The sequence below is a fragment of the Chroicocephalus ridibundus genome, chromosome 1, assembly GCF_963924245.1.
Source record: "Chroicocephalus ridibundus chromosome 1, bChrRid1.1, whole genome shotgun sequence".
Taxonomy (NCBI): domain Eukaryota; kingdom Metazoa; phylum Chordata; class Aves; order Charadriiformes; family Laridae; genus Chroicocephalus; species Chroicocephalus ridibundus.
The window spans coordinates 146,485,894-146,504,969 of record NC_086284.1 but is presented as its reverse complement, the minus strand read 5'-3'; the positions used below and the strand labels follow the sequence as shown (position 1 = coordinate 146,504,969).

General features: G+C 42.7%; 1 protein-coding gene across 1 annotated transcript in view; it reads right to left on the bottom strand.

Annotated features, from left to right (window-relative positions):
• Positions 1-335: 335 nt before the first annotated feature.
• LMNTD1 (lamin tail domain containing 1) overlaps positions 336-19,076 on the bottom strand; it is a 161,544-nt gene continuing 142,803 nt past the window's right edge. The window contains exon 10 of the mRNA XM_063323657.1: positions 336-684. Within this exon, the coding sequence (XP_063179727.1) occupies positions 568-684 (117 nt within the window). The 3' untranslated portion in view covers positions 336-567. The remainder of the gene's footprint in view (positions 685-19,076) is intronic.

Sequence of the window (19,076 nt, the reverse complement as noted above, 5' to 3'; positions counted from 1 at the left end):
TGCTGACAGGAGGATTGAGGCTGAACCACAGCTTTCCATGTCTGGAGGACAACCAGGCATTTAGAGTCAGGACTCAAATTTCATTATGTTCTCACAATGAGTAAAATCAAAAGGGCCTTTGGGATCTCAGCACTCCCAGGTTTACAGGGAGCTGGGAAAAGAAAACACCTTTTCAATATCCCTTGCTTCTGCAGGAAAAATGCACCTTCCTTCTGAAGAGCTCTCCGGGTAAAATCACTGACCTACGTAGCAATGTTTCTTTCTCTTAAACATTACATACATGCGTGTATGAAGTTGATAAACTATACACACCTCAGCGTGCATCAGTACAAATACGGAATTACTGTGAAATGCTAGTGACAAGAACCGATAAAGTAAACTTTGTGGGACATGCAGTCTGTACTGATAAGGTTAACAGTCTCTGGTGTCACCATGGAAATGAACCTCCTCATTTCTTGAAGCAACAACCTGCACAACACAAAGGATTTGTCAGGGGGATTTTTTTATTTTTATTTTTTTTTGAAGGCCCCGGTAATCTCTTCCTGTTTATGGAAGCGGTGCTGGAGGCTAGAGCAAGTGATGCATTGGTAGCACGGAGCTGTAAGATGGAGTGACAAAGTACTTCTGGAGAGCAGTGCCAGCCAGGGGAAGCGACCCCACGTACATCACTCCACCAAAATTAGGCTGCAAGAAAAAAACAAGACCTCTTGTCAGCACTGGCAATGCATACAGCATTCAATCAATAATTTTTAATGATATCCCTGCTGATTTAGTTTAGCTTTTCTTTCCTCTTAGTAATCTAAGTGTTTGTGAGTGCTTCTGATTATTTATTCAGCATTTAGGAGGTCAAGTGACAACAGAAATATCTTTTGTGCCACTCCTGCTGTCTCAGCCCTGACACCAAGGGTCCAACAAACGTCCATTCTGTGTCTGGGTCCTTTTCCTGAGACTCCTGTGGAGAGGCTAAGTGGTATCAGAGAAGATTGCGGCGTTATTTCCATTTGAATTTGTTCACTATGAATTGGACCGCACACGATTTTATATTTAACACTTCCCGTTCCCAGCTGTAAACTACTACTAAATCACATTGGGAAAAAAGTCAGGTTGGGACCCTGGTAATATAAACATCCCTGCCTTTCCCTTTGCTCTGCCTAGCTCCTTTCTGGAATTTCATCAGAGCAAAGATATCAAGCAAAAAGATAAATGGAGATTTTCCAAGGGTACTACTGACCATGGAGAATGCAGATGGTATTATTCTAACAGGGCCTGGTTTCCATTGAGCGATGAATATTCACTTGTGGAAAAATCAATGGTTACTGGAGGTGATCACCTAAATACAAGGCACTGCAGATCACGGGTCCCTTTCCACACAGGAAGGACCTGAACTGTTGAAAATAATGACATTCAGACAACATTCTGAAGGTCAAAAGCTCACATTTTCCACTCTGCAGCTGGGAAAAAAGTGTGTCCCAATTTTAGCCACTGCACCCAAGAACTCATGCCAAGAAATTGATAATTTCATTGCCTTGCAATCTTTAACTGTGTTCCTAAGGTCTGGTCAGTATGCAGGCAGCTGAAGGAGAACAAGAGGCATTTTTAGACACTTGCATAAAGAAGCACCATGGAAACAAAAAAGTGTAATTCTTGAACCACTGATAAGAAATCATTTCAGTGCTATTACTGCTAAAAGCACTCACAAAGTGAAGAACCAAAATGTGGAGTTCATCAAGGTCAACAGGACCTTGCACTGGCTTATATGGGCTTTTGCACCTTAGCAATACTTCGCTAAACTATATAGTCCTTCTTCTTCAAAATGAAAATGCTGTGTTCCCTTTCCCAGTCAGTGCCGTTTCCATAAGGCAGCTGTAAAGTTGAAGATGATGTTAAGTCACTGTGAGTCCCCGATCTCTCCCCTATACTGCGTTCAACCCAGCTGGAATGGTCCATTTACTTAGAAGATGAGGTGTAAGACACAGGTGAGATGACACATAGGTCAAAAAATCTTGGCCAAGAGTCACCGGTATGCCAAGTATGATGCGAGACTGCAAGATGATTTTTGATGCTTATAACGATTGCAGTGCCGTGACTGGAAATTCATAGAGGAGTAAGAAAGAGACGTTACTGTGGAAGGCTTTGGGCTAGTGGCTAAAGAAGCAGTGTATTTTTCAAGACAAACTCAGAGATTTATCACCGGCAGAACTGGCTATTTACACTGTGACCTTGAAAAGGTTACATTAGACATCAGTTTAATAATACCTAGGACATAAGAGTAGTGGAGAGACTTAATTAATCACGGTCTTGAAGTCTCAGATCCACAGAAGGGAGGTGAAAAACAGTATGATAATAATTTGGGCCCTCTGGCTGCTAATGTTCAGGATCAGCTACCTTGAGTAATTTCAGAAAAATGTGTTGGCAGGTGCCGCCCCTGCAGTTCCTCTGTTACAATTCCCCGCGGAGTGGCGGTATTTTTAGCTGTAAATGAACCCACAGCATAAATCAAAGGAGCGCAAATATTTCCCAGGGTAAGGTCTAGGGGGCTGATGTTGAATTTGGGAATAGTGCAGTGTTAGTTGCTGGGCAGTGATTCACTTAGTTCCATACCCAGCCTCTGAGAGTGGACAGGACCAAAAGTTGCCAGAGAAGAGGAAACTGAGGCAGAAGTGGGAGTTTACGGAGCAGCCTCCCCACAGGATGGCTCCTGGGCTCAATTATACCTTGTAGCGAGAAGATATCATATTTAACCGTATGTTGTGCAGGAGAGTCCTCTTTGATCTCTTTTAAATGCTCAGTTTAATTAAATTCCTTTTATTCTTCTTGAGAAGAAAGAATAAGCTGAAGTTAAAAAGTTACCCCCTCTCTAGTGTTTTTCCTTTTATTCATCTCTGAATGACAGCTCCAATCTTTTCAATTTTTCTTCCTATGAACACTTTTATGTAGTCATTTCAGTGTCCCATTTCTAGACCTTTCTATTTCTGCAAAATACTTTCAAGAAAAAAATAACCAAGCATGAATACAGTATTTCAGATATGCCAATCCTCTTGGTTTATAAAGCAGTATTGTAATATTTACAGAGCCTGTTTTCCATCCTGGGCTGTGCAGTACTCACACAATTTGTTTTTTGGATGACCCTGCATTTTACGTAGGGGATTTCACTGTCACCAATGATGACGCTTTTTTTCCTGAGTAATTTTCAGCTTTTAAGAGTAGCTGACGCGGTTTCGTTTCTTTTTTCCCCCAAATCTGATTATTTTGTATTTATTCAAAACAGAAGATTCTGCTTGCTCTCATATTTCTATCTCACCTTGCTGTCCTAGAGTCTACTAAAAGTTTTCACAGCCATCCCTAGCCCTCAGTGGCCTTCAGCCATTTTGTGTCAGCTGCAAAATTTCTTACCTCGCTGCTTGCTCAGTTTTCCAGACCGTTAATAAAAACAGCAAAGAATACATCTGACAGTATGGATCATTAAGACACCTGCTGCCAATCCTTTGCCCATGTGAAAACGTATCATTTCTTTCAGACATTATCTTCTCTATCTCATCTAATTTCTAATACTGAGTAGTAATTTAATTGTTGCTTAAGATGTTTACAAGAAACCCAATAAATGACTCTCAGATATTGGCACTGTGAGATTAAATAAAAAGTGCTTTGAATAAGAATGGCTGCATGAGAAGCTGTCTCTGATGATTCTCATCTTATGTTGATATTGTCTGTTCTCCTTATGCTCCTAATGTCAAATCGCATTAGTCCTTAAAATAGCAGTATCATGGGAGAATATAAAGACAGCCTGCTGATACTTTTGATCTCCATATTTCAATGCAATTTGGTCATCGAAACTCTTCAGATATTTTTTCTTTATTAAAATAGCAGTCTTAAATACATATCTGGGAAGAATAAGTGGGGTTTGATGGAAAATAAATTCTATTATGTACAATGAGGGATGATATGATTATTTTTACCTGTTAAACCAGGAGATCCATTCTAGGAATAAATCTGCTGGGACCGATACCCTGAACAGGTCATTTCTATACATACGCGAAACCACCTTTAAAAACTGTCTGCAAAAAAAATAATAAATCTGCTATACGCTGAGATTTAGTAAGGCTATAGATTCAAGGGGCTTTGACTACACTGAATCTTTCTGATTTTAAGTATATCACCTCATTTCTGAGTGTTGACTTCCTTGGATGCAGGTGGAAGTGACTCAACTAACACAGGCAGGAGATATGTTTGCAAGTAGAAGAAAGAGGGCAGCAAAAGGATATCTCATTCTCATCCACAGGACCAAGTTAATTTCAGCTCAGGGTTCTCTGTAATTAGTACAGACCCACACGACGCAAAGCTTTTCTGTATGGGATACTGACCAAAGTAACTCTCAATGCTGATGCTGCACACTGGACAAGAGATGCTTTTGCTCTGGAATAATGACTGCATTTCTAAAGCCGGAGTGATTAGCCTGGGATAAAGTCACCATTCTCCAAGAATCGTATTTTCTTGGGGAGGAAGCCTGATATGGCTAGTGATTAAGATGAAAAGGTACAAATTCTGACACAACGTTGCATCCCACCTCTGGAAAATGCAGCAGAGGCAGTCAATACTCTGAGCTCTGCCAATGTGACTTACTGAACGTAGAATATCTGCTGCGCAGTGATTCTCTCCAGCAGCAGCAACTGCAGCTAATTGTCCCCGGGCAGGCGAGCTCGCGGAGCTGCTGAAGAGGTGCAGTAAAACTTCATGAAGTGTCTTTCTCTGAGCCAGAAATGCATCTTCGTTCACAAGGGATGGCACTCTACATATTTCATGTTAAGGGGTTCCAACTTCTGTGATGTATTTCCTCGTTATCAATTTCTCTGACATTTACCCCATTCTCGCACCTGGTATCATCAGAGGGATTAGGTGGTCATCTGAGGGAAACAGCGTGGTCCTGGTGGCCTGGCTTACACCCGTATTAAAAAGACAGAAATAGCTGCTTGGCCTATTCTTCTATATCTGGGATGAATCAGAAAGAAGACGCAAACATCAGCCTAATATATGGATCAGCTTAATTATTCTGCTGGCCCAGTAAACGAGACTATCTATTTATTCATGACAACAAAGGGGTTTTTACAGGAGTAATTGCTAAGTAGCACATTTAGAAGGTGGGTTCTTCCACTTCGTTTTAATTACTGATAAAAAGGGAGAAATTAGAATATTTTAATAAAAAAAAGGTGTCGAGAAGTCAGTGTAACAAATTGAATGCAGAAGATAACATTTTACAGTTACAATTTGTCATCTCGCAAGATCCAGTGGGAAACCACATCTTAAAAGATCCCAAAACATGCTGCGTGATAGCTCAGATCCCACAAAACAGTCAGCGTCTCTGGAGTCTGTCTGCATTAAGGCACTTCTGCTCCCTTTCATCCACACACGCGTCACTCAGTGCACGCTCCATTGCAAGGCCAGGTCTTTTATACAGGACCTTTTATAAGAGAGCCCGGAGTGCTGGGGTACGCAACTGGATGCCAAATTGTAGAAAGACGTGAAGGGGCATAGGCCCATTACACAAATTGCATCTACTTGTACTGACTAGGGAACAGGGCTGCGAATTCTGGTTGACTGGATTTTACCCTTATCTTTCCAGCTTGCCCAATGTGACTACTCACAATGTGTTTGGCCCCATGGAGTCTCAGTTCTGCAGTTTATAATATGGGGGGGGGGGGGGGGGGTTGACAGTTGACAGAAATCATATGGCTCAGTTCCTTTTTTGTTGCACGCACCCACATTTCTCAGGGGAGGGCAAAATCATACCGCAGTGTATATAGATATAATATTCCTTTGTTGTTTTTTTTTTTCCTTGGGAATGAGATTATCTTTACTATCTACTTCTGTCAATTTTGCTACCATCTTATCAGAGCTCTAGTTGGGCCCAAAGCCTTGACTGTAAAAGAGAAGCCACAAAGGAGGGCTGTAACCAAATACCTTTCAGCACACCTTTCTCATGAAAATGTAACATCTAAAAGGCAAGCATCCTGTCCAAGTTAGTTACACAGGTTCCCTCGCTTTATGGAGAGAGAAAGACACCTCCAGCATCCAAATCATGCAGTTAGTCCTAGACACCTATTTTTGGATGGGATGAATCATCTTCTAGAATCACCTCTCTCTTTACTGGCTACTGATGATAGAGCTCAGACTGAGACTAGACATCCAATTCTTTTCATGCCTAAGGTTAAATGAAGGAAGTCTTACTCTAAATCGCCATATCGTTATGTTTCAATCCAAACCATTTGTTGTTGTACCTTCGTTGTGTAAAACCAACAATTTGTCACACAAAGACAAGCAAAGAGAGATATTATAATGATCCTGATAACAAAATGTGAAGCGCTATTTATTCTAGAAATGCCAATTTAAAAATAGGACGGGCAATCTCAGGAAAACTAGGTGGCAATCTTAAACCTCAGTAAAGAAAGCCAGCTGCTAGGGCTGTGCTTTCACTCTCTCCTCGCAAATCCAATAAAAACTCTGGGTATACTTCATGCATTTCCTTGTTATTCCTCTTGCTTGGTTTACCTAGCATGGTAAACAAAACCTAATCTTTAAATACATGATTTAAAGTTCTTAACGTGCTGCATTTGTAAAACTTTTTGGTGCCCCTTCAGTATGCTGAGTAAATAAATGAATCCTGGGAGCTTTTGGCTCCCCTCTGAATTGCCTTCTTATGCAAAACAATATCGTCAACACTGAGTTTGAAAGCATCCCAAACAGGTGTAGACAGCAAAGTCAATGCATGTCGTTTTTATAACTGACCACATCACCAGGCAGAAGGTTCTCTGCTCTGTGGATATTGTACCCAGAACAGATATCGTCTGTTCGTATGGGCACAGAGGGTACGGAAAAAGAAAGAGCCTAAGGAGCTAATCACTGCTTAGTTAGGGAACGTGTAGGTGTCAACAGACACAGACCACGCGCCTTGCGCCAGCTTTTAGAAGCTTTCCAAGGCTGCTACACATTTCTTGGCAGGAGCCCATCTGCACGTAGCCACTGTGCACCTCTCATCTTGTGGATGGAAGCTGGTTTTCTGTCTGCAGCATCCGCTGACTCTCTCCACCTTCCCTCCGAAGTGGCTGCACGAGCTGCCTTAAATCTTTGTATTGCTTCACCATAATAGTAGTGCCAATGATTTAAAAAACCCACAGAACTGAAACAAAACACCTTGGCTACAATCATTTGTTTCACAGACTCCTCCCCCCTCTTTCTGCCAAGCAAAGGCAACTTCAATCCGGCAGTGTTTTCCTTTCCTCTAAATAAGGTCTCTTCTTGCTGGAGTTACAGCCAACTCCAACGATTTTTTCCCTGTCTACCTGATCTCAAACTAATTAAAATATAGTCTTTGCAAATGCCTCTGGAGGATCACCAAACTTAAAGTGAGTTTTCAAGAGAAGGAATACAGTCCAGAAGTGTTTGACGTATATTCCAGTAATGAATTCCCATGACTTCGGGTCAATTCCTTTGATGGAGAAATCTGGCAAGGTTCATTTCTGACAACAGAGGTATGCTGGTTTATACCAGCTGAAGGTTTCATCCTGCCTTTGTTTACCAAATGAATGCTCAACTTCCAAAAAATAATGAGGTTAACAGGTCACACAGCTGCAGCCTTCCGTTCCTGATAGAGAGGCAGAAGGGAGGGATGTCAATCCCACTTTCTTCCCTTCCCAACAGAGTCCTGTCCCACTGGCGGTACAGAGATGGGGATCCTTGGAGAGCCTTCTACACTCACTAGCTTCTCCGTAACTAGGGAATCATTAGATTTAAAGCAAAAATGAGCAGATCTTGTTCATTCAGCAAAAACTGCACAAAAATAGGGACCGATATATTCACAGAAGATAGGTGCCAATGGTAACAACTCAGTGTTTATTAATACTTATGATGAGAATCAGTCAGACTGATAGTTTATGATTTTTCTGTGAAATCAAAGCAACTCTGAAATGTGTACCAGATTAGAGACAATGTCCACCTATTTCCTCCAGATTCTCAAGTAGTCTGCTAAATTCCAGGAGAAAAAGTGTAAAAAGACCATACAGTAATTCTCCTGCTTCTTTTTAATTAAATTTGCAAAGAGAGAAGGCTCAAATAAGAATCTAGCCTGTGGTTTATTTATCTAGTTGAAACATAAACTCTGCTGCTTTACAAATCCAGTATATACAAGCTTGTTTCTAGCCAAGGACTTCTTTATAGCAAGAGATTCTTGGAATGGGAAGATTTATGTGCTTCACATCTCTTTGTACAACCCCACAGAGAGGGAGAGCATCTGAGTGTGGGAGAGTGCGTGTATGTGTGTGTATGGATGCAAAATCTCAGAGGGTGCCCTTTCAGAAGAGACAAATATATACCATGGCATTAGTATACAACATATCTTGTTATTTTGGTCACAAATTACAATGAGGACACAGAGGTACTCCAGTTGGGTGTAGATATTCATAGCCTTTGTTTACTACCTGCTTGGCAGGAGATATATATGAAACTATCTATATGACGCAAGTGGACTATGCACCACAGTGCTCAATTTAGCCATAAAAATACTGTAATTTATTGAAATAGTGCAGTTGGATGACACAAAAACTAATCAAGCTAGTGATGCCATGACTGCCTGGAACAAATCACCCCCATGTTTCACTATACCTCTGTTCAGCCTATTCCTCCATCATTTAGAAGTAATCTAAGCACTATTAAGGTTTACATTCTCTGGAAAAGGGGCTTAGCAACTTATGAGGATTATCAAGATATAACAAAGCTATGCAGGGGAAAGATTAGAAGGGCCAAAGCTCAATCAGAACTCAGCTTGGCCACTGCAGTTAAAGACAACAAGAAGAGATTTTTCCAGTATATCAACAGAAAAAGGAAAACTAGGGAAAATATAGGTCCACTGATGAATGAGACGGGTGCCCTAGTGGTGGAAGACACAGAGAAGGCAGAGTTACTGAATGCCTTCTTTTCTTCGGTCTTCACTGATAAAGCCGTCCCTCACACATCCCATACCCTGGAGGCAAGGGGGAAGGTCTGGAGAGAGGAAGATTTTCCCTTAGTTGAGGAGGACCGGGTCAGAGACCACTTGGCCAAGCTGGACATTCATAAATCCATGGGCCCTGACGGGATGCACCCGCGAGTGCTGAGAGAGCTGGCAGATGTTATCGCTAGACCACTCTCCATCGTCTTTGCAAGGTCATGGGGAACAGGAGAGGTGCCTGAGGACCGGAGGAAGGCTAACATCACTCCAATCTTCAAAAAAGGCAAGAAGGAGGACCCAGGGAACTACAGGCCGGTTAGTCTCACCTCTGTCCCTGGGAAGGTAATGGAGCGACTCATTCTGGATGTCGTCTCCAAACACATAGAGGAACAGGAAGTTATTGGAAGTGGTCAGCATGGATTTACCAAAGGCAAATCATGCCTGACCAATCTGATAGCTTTCTATGATGTTATAACGGATTGGCTGGATGAGGGGAGAGCCGTAGATGTCATCTACCTTGACCTTAGCAAGGCTTTTGACACTGTCTCCCATAACATCCTCATTAGGAAGCTGAGGAAGTATGGGCTAGACGAGGTGACAGTGAGGTGGATTGAGAGCTGGCTGAGTGACAGAACTCAGAGGGTTGTGATCAGCGGCACAGAGTCCAGTTGGAGGCCTGTAACCAGTGGTGTCCCTCAGGGGTCAATACTTGGACCAATTTTGTTCAATATATTCATTAATGACCTAGATGAGGGGACAGAGTGTATCCTCAGCAAGTTTGCTGATGATACCAAGCTGGGAGGGGTGGCTGACACTCCAGAGGGCTGTGCTGCCATCCAGCGTGACCTGGACAGGCTGGAGAGCTGGGCAGAGAGGAACCTAATGAGGTTCAACAAAAGCAAGTGTAAGGTCCTGCACCTGGGAAGGAAGAATGCTAAGCACCAGTATAGGTTAGGGGCGGACATGCTGGGAAGCAGCTCTGAGGAGAAGGACCTGGGGGTCCTAGTAGACAGCAAATTATCCATGAGCCAGCAGTGTGCCCTTGTCGCCAAGAAGGCCAATGGCATCCTGGGCTGCATAGGGAAGACTGTGGCCAGTAGGTCGAGGGAGGTCATTCTCCCCCTCTACTCTACACTGGTGAGGCCACAACTGGAGTACTGTGTCCAGTTTTGGGCTCCCCAGTTCAAGAGGGACAGGGAACTACTGGAGCGAGTCCAGCGTAGGGCAACCAAGATGATTATGGGACTGGAGCACCTCCCTTATGAGGAAAGGCTGAAAGAGCTGGGACTCTTTAGCCTGGAGAAGAGAAGGTTGAGGGGGGACCTGATTAATGTTTACAAGTATCTAAAGGGTGGGTTTAAGGAGGATGGAGCCAGGCTCTTTTCAATGGTTCCCAGCGACAGGACAAGGGGCAATGGGCACAAGCTGGAACATAGGAAGTTCCGTTCAAATACATGGAAAAACTTCTTTACAGTGGGGGTGACAGAGCACTGGAACAGGCTGCCCAGGGAGGTTGTGGAGTCCCCTTCTCTGGAGATTTTCAAGACCCGCCTGGATGCAGCCCTGAGGGATGTGCTTTAGGCAATCCTGCTCTAGCAGGGGAGTTGGACTAGATGATCTCTAGAGGTCCCTTCCAACTCTGAAGATTCCGTGATTCCGTGATTCCGTGATTAAAACATGCCAGATAAATAGCACTTGAAACCGAAGTTCTCTGTTCTTCCATGGAATAGATCTAAGAAATGGCAATGTCGTCTCATCCTTGCAACGAGACTATGTGTTATTCCTGCCAACAGAAACAGCATTACAGTCAACTCTCCCTTTTCTACGGGCAGCCTGTCTGGCACAGACAGGTCATACCACGGATCCGGTGAAATCCAAGCAGTTTCTGGTTCGTTGCAGAGCACAATCTTCGTGAGTGAAGCTATACTAACTGAAACTACGCTGCTTTCTCTAGAAGAAACATAGCTGCGCCAAGAGCTGAGACTGAGCAGTTTTGTCCCAACAAACCTGAGCCGGCATCACTCGGTGCTAGTGTGGATGGCTCTGCCTTATGTACCTGGCTGAAGAGGACAGGGTGCAGGTACTAGAACGACTCAGGGAGAAGCCCACCTGAGACGAGCAGAGCCCATGCACTCATGTGCAGCATCACTCTGGACAACCTGAGCTGGCTGCCTGCTGCACCACTCAGGTATCTTTCCAATATGCTCCCCACCATAACCTGCTGTATGTGTATAACTTCAGTTAGCCTGTTGGATCTTCCTAGACCTCCACTATCACAGATAACAAAGAACTAGCTGTCTTTAAAAAGTACTGCAGCCCTACAAATTGTCAATATTATTTTTTAAGGGCTTTCAAGTGCTAGGAGATTCTGGCCATACCTACTGAAATTATGATTTGAAAGCTCCTTTTCCAGCTGCCTGAGCACATGCAATGTCCTAAAGCAACATCAAAACTGAAAAACTGGACAAGTGAAGGCTGTTATCTCTGGGTGGAGGGAGGGAATGGAGGAATGAAGGATCAGGCACTCTCGCTGTAACCCAGAGGCATTCTTCTTCTTTTCCAGAGGAGCCCATAATAAGTGCCAGATCTTCTCTGTCCCATGCCATCTAAATGGTGCCAACTGTGAGGATCCTTCCTGGCCTCTGCCTCCACCTACCAACTCATCTCACAGGGTGATATCTTTATCACATGCTTCAACTGTAGTAATCAAGGTGAAATAACAGGCCGAGCAATTACTAGGCTTCGTTCATTATCAACCACAAGCAAGCACATTTAAATCTGCTATCTGGAAGGGCTGGCTGGCCCATGACCTCATGACCTCCACCAAAGTATGCGGTGTTTCAGTTCTGGATGACCTGGAATCCAATGCCACCACTTGGAAGGGCAGGAGGGAGCTGCGTAAGTTGCATTGACAAGGAGGTTTTCACTAGACAGAAGCACTGCCTACAGACATGTGCCTTTAAAAGAGTTTGGGAATAAGCATTTGTAGAAACGTTCTATGGTGCATCCAGTTTAGCATTTCCTTTTGGTGAAACCAGCAGCAATGCCAAAGGCTATGGTTGTGACAAAACCAGTGAAATCATGGAGACGATGTCAATTCCCGGTGGTTTGTGGTTGCAGTGAGTGATGCTATCATACAATCAGAGCAAACCACAGAGCATGTAATTTAGTGAAATGTGGCACAGTTATAAGGCAAATATATTTGTCATGCAATAGAAATGGTTGAAACAATCATGTCTCTTTTTGTGTGCTCAGGCGTCTTTGTAGCACAGTGCCCTGCTGCCGGATCAATTAACTCTGCGTCTGCAGGTTCCTGCAGTAAAACCTCACTTTACAGGATGAATATGACTAGGTGTTTCTCAGTGCTGCACATTATTTTCTCATTTGCAATGTGTTTTTTTTTTTATATAGGCTCAGGCTTTGACTGAGGACACAGTGTTCTGGCCCAAAAGGACGTGTCTTCACAACACATTTAGAGTGAGACTGCATCTGCTCTTTTGGAGAGACACGAGTCTAATAGGCAATCTGCTTGATTTATGTACCATGAAGCATGATTAGAGTAAGGGTAAGATTCTCATTCATTACATAATTTCTTTGAAATGATGAACCTGGTGTGTTTGTTATGAGATCCAAAACAAAGAGTAAAAGGACATTTTCAAGGTTGGCTTTAAGCTTGTATTTAGCAAATCCTTTTTTGTTGTTCCTCAGCCCTATGATAATGCTGTAGATTTTTTTTTTCCTAAACAAATAACTTTTTTTTTTTTTTTTCACATTACTTAATCCCCTTTGTTTCAGGTACTTTAAAAACAAGCATCATTTAAACTTCACAAAGGCATTATGCCCTGGATTCAAACAGGTAAACTGAGGCAAATGGGCAGCTAAGCAATTTCCGTGAGAGGCTGAGCTGAATATGCAAGTCCAATGTGTTAACTAGTGCATCGCTGGTCCTCGAGCATCATGCATCACCCATTTTTCTAGAGTGAAAAATCAACGCTGTCATCAAAATACGCTATAAGAAAACACAGTGTGGTCTTGACACAGGCACATTGGCCAGAGATTTCAGTTTTATGAAGTTCCTCTGAAGAAAGGAAAACCAATATTTTAAGAGCACAGAGGCATACCTTTAAATAAGTAGTTTCCCAACTGGGGAGAATCTTTGTGCAAGGAATGTTTAGGACCTGATCCAAAGTCTACTGAAATTTCACACTGGCTTAAATAAAGCTTGGATCAGGACCTGTTCTCTATATTGTGCAGGTATTCCTCGAGTGTAAGAAGGGACAGATCATTCTGTGCACAGCTTTAATGAAAGAATAGGGGCAGCAAAGGGAAATAATATCTGTAAAAACAGAGTAAGGAAATGGTGGAAGATCATTCAGTTGTCCCTTCCCTTTTAAAAGCAAACTGTCAGAGAGGAAGGAGAAAGTAGTAATTGGTAAATGAGGTGCACTCCAGATCTGAAAAGGTAGTGTCCATAAAAGAAGAAAAATCTAATAGAATATTCATTAAAAATTACTCTTTCTCCCTCTCTCTCCTGCCAATTTCTAAGTATATGTATATCTTTATATAACAATAAATGCATGTATTTTTATGCTATTAGGAGATTTGAAGAAGAGTTTGACAATTACTATTTGAATTTCTGAGGCTATTAATTAAAAATCTTCAAAATACACTCTAATGGTCCCTATGCTGCCTACTCCTCGACTGAGGTATAACAGCATCTCTCCTCTGAAGCCAGCAGCACATCACAGATTTACTAGGGAACAAGATCTCATTATGTTGGGTTTGAATTTATACTGCATGTACAACAACTGCCGCTTTGTAGCATTCAGAGGTGCTGTAGAGCGCAGAGTCAGTGTGTCACCGTCCAAAATACGCCACCCACGGGAGGGACTGCAGCAACTGGAAAGCATCACATGGCAAGGGAGGTCAGTGTGTTGTGTATCTGTGTGGCCATCCTGGCAATTGCTTGGGTCTATGGAGGAGAAAGACTGCAAAGTAGCAGATTTTCTTAACTGCTTGCAAATTTTTAAGCCTCCACTGCTGAGATTTACCCAAACTTTTACCAAAAGTTTCAGTAATAAAGCCTGAGATCAAGATATTTTCCTTGGAGGGAACAGGATTGATAGGAGCGTGCCTTGATAAATGATGCTGAATGCCGTGGGGAGTTCTTTGCTTCTCCTTTAAGTGATGGTCAAGGTCATTGTTCGGTTAGTTTATGGGTGCTTTTTTTAGATGTATATTGAATATAAGGCAGAATCTTGAATGACAGAAGAAGCAGCTCTTTTCAGAGATAGGCTAGAGCTCCTGAATTCAGAGCCCAGAGCCAGAGTCCCAGCTGGCACACAACATACTCTGAAGTCAGTCCATTTTCAGCCGAGAAACACAGCCTTGGGTTTTGCTTCCTTCAGGAAAGAAGAGGGGAGAGGAACTATGTCTTGTTTTTTACCACTACAAAGTATTAGCTGTTGAGAATGAATTTAAACTATCTGTAGGCTGCATGACTTTATATAAATTATTAATGTAACTTACTATCTGTTAAGCATGGGTGCTTACATGGTGCTGTGTTTCCCCAGAAAACATAATTCTACTCTTTCCCCAGGAAAAGCATAAACTGGCATCAAGAAGCCTGAGGTCTGGCCGAGGTGGTGGCGCACACCATGTAGGAAGGTTATTTCTGCTGTGTCTGATAGTACGCTGCACACCTCATAAAACGTGTGATGAAATTGTGAATGTACAGCACACAGGTTTTCACGTACGATGTGATTTATCTGCTGCTGGCTGATCAGCCGGCCTGCTGGCAGATGACTTCAAATACGAGAAATCAGACTTAGACTGAATGAAACTGAAGTTACATGATTTCTGACCCACTGTTTGTGACTTTACTCTGGGTTTTTCTTTATCCTAATTTGCCAACTCCACCTTCACACTGCCAGACGCAGAGCAGGATTTACTACATGTTAATGCCCTCAGAAGTGAGGAGTGGGAGGAGATGAGCTGAGGGTACCTTCTCAAGCTCCCCATCACCCTCCAGATCAGAGCTTAGATCACACCCAACTTGCCACCTCTATTTCTGTCCAGTCCCCAGCACTTCACGTTGCCAGTTCCAGCCATCTGTGACACCTCAGTTCAGCTCTGCTCAGGGGACTGGAGAGGCCCGAGATGGGACTGGAGAGGCCCAAGATGCGATTTACCAGGGACTTGAACAAGGCAGGGTCAGGGAGTCTGTCTAAATTACCACAATTTTGATGGCTGCCCTATAGACTGCAGTATCGCCTAGGCTCCCCAAAGCTTCATCGCCACTCACCACTTTTTATTAAAGGTTCGATCACAGCTTGAAACTCACGTGAACAATCTGTCTCCCTAGAGGATAAAGAATAAAATGGGCAAGCTCACAGACTATCTATAAGTCGTACATGGTAATGTACCAGTGCATTTCTAATATTCTCTTGATAACAAACATTGCAAACTCATCTGCATGACTGACATATTTGTGAAAATTAGGGCCTGGTCTGAAGTCAGACAAGGCCAAAGTTTATTGGATAGTTCATTCACAACAAATATCTCACCCAGTGCTGTGAAAATGTGATGTAACGTGCTTATTTGGTGACCTGTGGGAATGATTAGTTGCCTTTAACCCCACTATAACCGAGACATTATTTACCCTCAATAAAATTACTACACAGCTGGCATTATTTGTTATCTCTTTTGACATTCTCAGCAGAGGCGCTTACAGAAGAAAGGGCACAGAGACTAAAGTATCATGAACTGTTTTCAGCACACTGGCAAGACGATGAGAGGAGACTCATCCTGCCATTTCCCAGGCTCCCTCTGTTTTGTGGATAAAAGTTAAGTCTCAAGGAAGACCAGCTTGGAAACTCTGAGGACCCCAGGGTTTCGCACGTACTGGTGCTTAACAGATTTTGCAAATTAGAAAGGCAAACCCCCATGATTAAAACAGTTGATGATACTGCACCACCAACAGAATTTAGTTCATTTCTTTTGAATTGTAACTTTAGGTTTATGTATTTGTAATAGCACTTCATAGAGGGCCATTAAATGTTCCATAGCAGTGTGTTGTGAAAGCAATGACATGACAGAAACTCTGACCACAGCACTCCAAATTCACTACTGACTGCCTTTCCAGATGGAAATTATCAAGTCTGCGAAAGAACTAACTGAGAATGATCACGATTTTACTGTGGCTAGAGGAACTTTGTTTAGATTGTAAGACCCTGTGTGTGAGCAATAAAACAACAAAAAAACCCAACCCCATAAGTGAGAAAAATTAAAGCATACAAAATTAAGTGCTGTCAATAAAAAAATCAATTCACTTCAAAACTAAGGCTCCGATCCTGTGAATGTACAGAGAGCATACTGCGTGTCCTTTCCATTTCCTGCCTTGTGTCGTGACAGGCTCACTCTGGTTTGCTGCCTGCACCTCTCACTGTTGTTGTTGCAATTAAGCAGACTATAGAAACAGCTGCTCACAATTTATTTCATCATCATTAGCCAGTAGAGTCACCTCCCCACGGTCACTAGGCCAATGATGCAATGTTACAGGCTTATAAAGCACCTCCTGCCCCCAGTGCCTTTCGACCGTGCATGCATGTACTGACCTTGTGCAACTCTGCAAGAACTGTTTCTAAAGCTGAGATAGATTGGACCTGCCTTTCAAAAATGTAATTCATAATTAAAGAAAAGGAAGAAGCTACTCTCTGCCTAGTTTCTAGCTTGCAGCCGTTTGATACACTTATATTCGGTATAAACTGCGAAATGGTCCAGCACACGCTATGACAGCTGCAAGGAAGACAAATGACAGCAGAGCACCCTTAAAACTAATGTGAGCTAATGAAATAAAGCTATTTACATAGTGTATTTACCTGCCAGCTGTTTCACAGGCTGCAGTTCAGGCTACTTTAGGACAAACGGAAACCAAAAATGAAGTTGCATTATAATGGAAGAGGAAACCAATGTCATCCTATTGTAAATGTCTGCTTGAGTGAGCTAGAAAAGGCTGGAGACAAAGAACAGATGTACACAAATCCCATGTTTTTAAAGTCAAAAGAAGCATGAAAAATAATACACTTCCTGTTGCTTGAGTCATATTTATCCCCTTCAAAGGACTATGGAAAATAAACTAACAAAGCTTTCAGCAATTAATTTACCAAATCACCATAAGGAAGAGTGGATTCATGATTTCAGAGGCTTCCTATATCTTTACCAGTAGCCATCCCAGTGACTTCTCAGTGGGTGCCAGTGACAATACAATGCAACTTGTATCATCACTTTTCTGGGACCACACAGGATTTCCAACATGCACAGAGGCACTGGCCTTGTACACACCTCTGCAAAAACTGCTTTCAAAGCCAATGCTGGTGAGAATGACAAAGAGTTGGAAGAGACTGAGATCCACTCATTTGGGAAGGAGACAGTAACTGCCCCTAAGAGGGCAGAAGGATGGAGCAGTTGAATGAAGAGGTGGTAAGAAACAAGGAAGGGGAGCTAAGCAGAGAATCTAGGATAGGAGCCAGCTGGCAGAAAGAGGAAGTGTCTGGTCAGAAACACTGGTAAACATACCTGGAGGATACCGAGCCTTGCTGGCAAAAGCTTGGGCCAGGCATGAGCTACTTAATGCATCAAGAGTAGAACAAGACAGGGTGGACCTGTAATTCCTCAGGGACCTAAACTGAGGTTTCACAGGACATCCTAATTCTGGCATTTCTAAGTGTCTGTTTACACAGATTTGCAATATGAACAGTCTCTTCACGTAACTTTTTCCGTGTAATGTAATTTTTCAGTAAAGTCATGAATAAGATGTAATTTCTCCCTACTGAACTCAAAGGATATATTTTCATTTAGAGTTCTTTTACAAGCAGTTTTATGCACTTGCACCTCATTGTCCTAGATGACATTCCATCATAATACTGGGAAGTCCTGGACTTGCCTGGTGGGATGAATCAGGACATTTTGGCAATATAATCAGAACTGAATCCTTATTTCCCCCCTTAGTCCCATCCCACTTAAAACTGCCACTGGAAATTAAAAACGGGCCCTGAGTTGAATAGATTAAGTTGGTACTGCAACTGCGTGCATGTACTTGGTCACAAAATACATGTATGGACTACTATGTAGTCATCCTTTCGGTGTTTATGGCTCGAACTTTGAAACTGTAAAGACGTACCTAACGACAAGGGTTTTTTAGCTTTAAGTTTTGTTATAAAAGTCTCTCTCAGCACTGTTGGGGAAGAAAAGGGGATTTGTCAAAAGCACAGCGCTTTCATAACGTTTTGGGAATGCATTTTCTTTCAGCAAGGTTACAAAGTAGGCTTCTACAGTGCCCCGAGATTCACAGGAACCCCTGTTGTCTTTTGTGAGCTCTGTTACATCTGCTATCTTTCTAATAACTGTGATATAAATAGCATGTTATTCTACTTTGCTTTCAGAGCTCTACCTAAAGAAAATGTGCAGTGACACATGGACATGTACCAACTCTCTGGGATTACGCACAGCAATATCAACCTACAGATTGGGCAATAAATTTTTAAAACTCACATCAAGTCCGTGGGGGAGTTCACTGGGTGTTACAGTGTCTCCTGGATGTAGCACGCAGTAAAATTGTGAGTCACCGAGTGTTTTGTTTAAAAGAAAAAGAGGCAGACTAAAAGAAAACAGGGCAGTCTCCATCCACCATGTGTTGCCTGTGCGCTCTTGTGACTCTGCGGTTATTCCAGAACAGAGTTACATCTGTGCTTCTGTTGTTTGGCACTTTGCACCTTACACTCCTGCAAAACGAAGTGCTTAGGGCCCAAAGCCAGGGGCAAACACGGCTGGTGCATGTGACATTATACTGGATGTAAGAACTGGTACCCAGATGCTGGGGAGGCCCCTGCACCTGTCTTACTGTGTGCACACACACCCTTCCATGCAAGAATACATCACCCAACAAGCATATTCGCCAGTGGCTTTTTAATACACTCATTTTCCAAGTTACTAAAATACTGTTATGAACAAATCCAGCTTTCTCCTGTCTGCCATCAAAACGCTTTAGACAGAGCCTGAAATTCACTTCCAAGGGGAATAACTGTATTCGCTTAGTAAG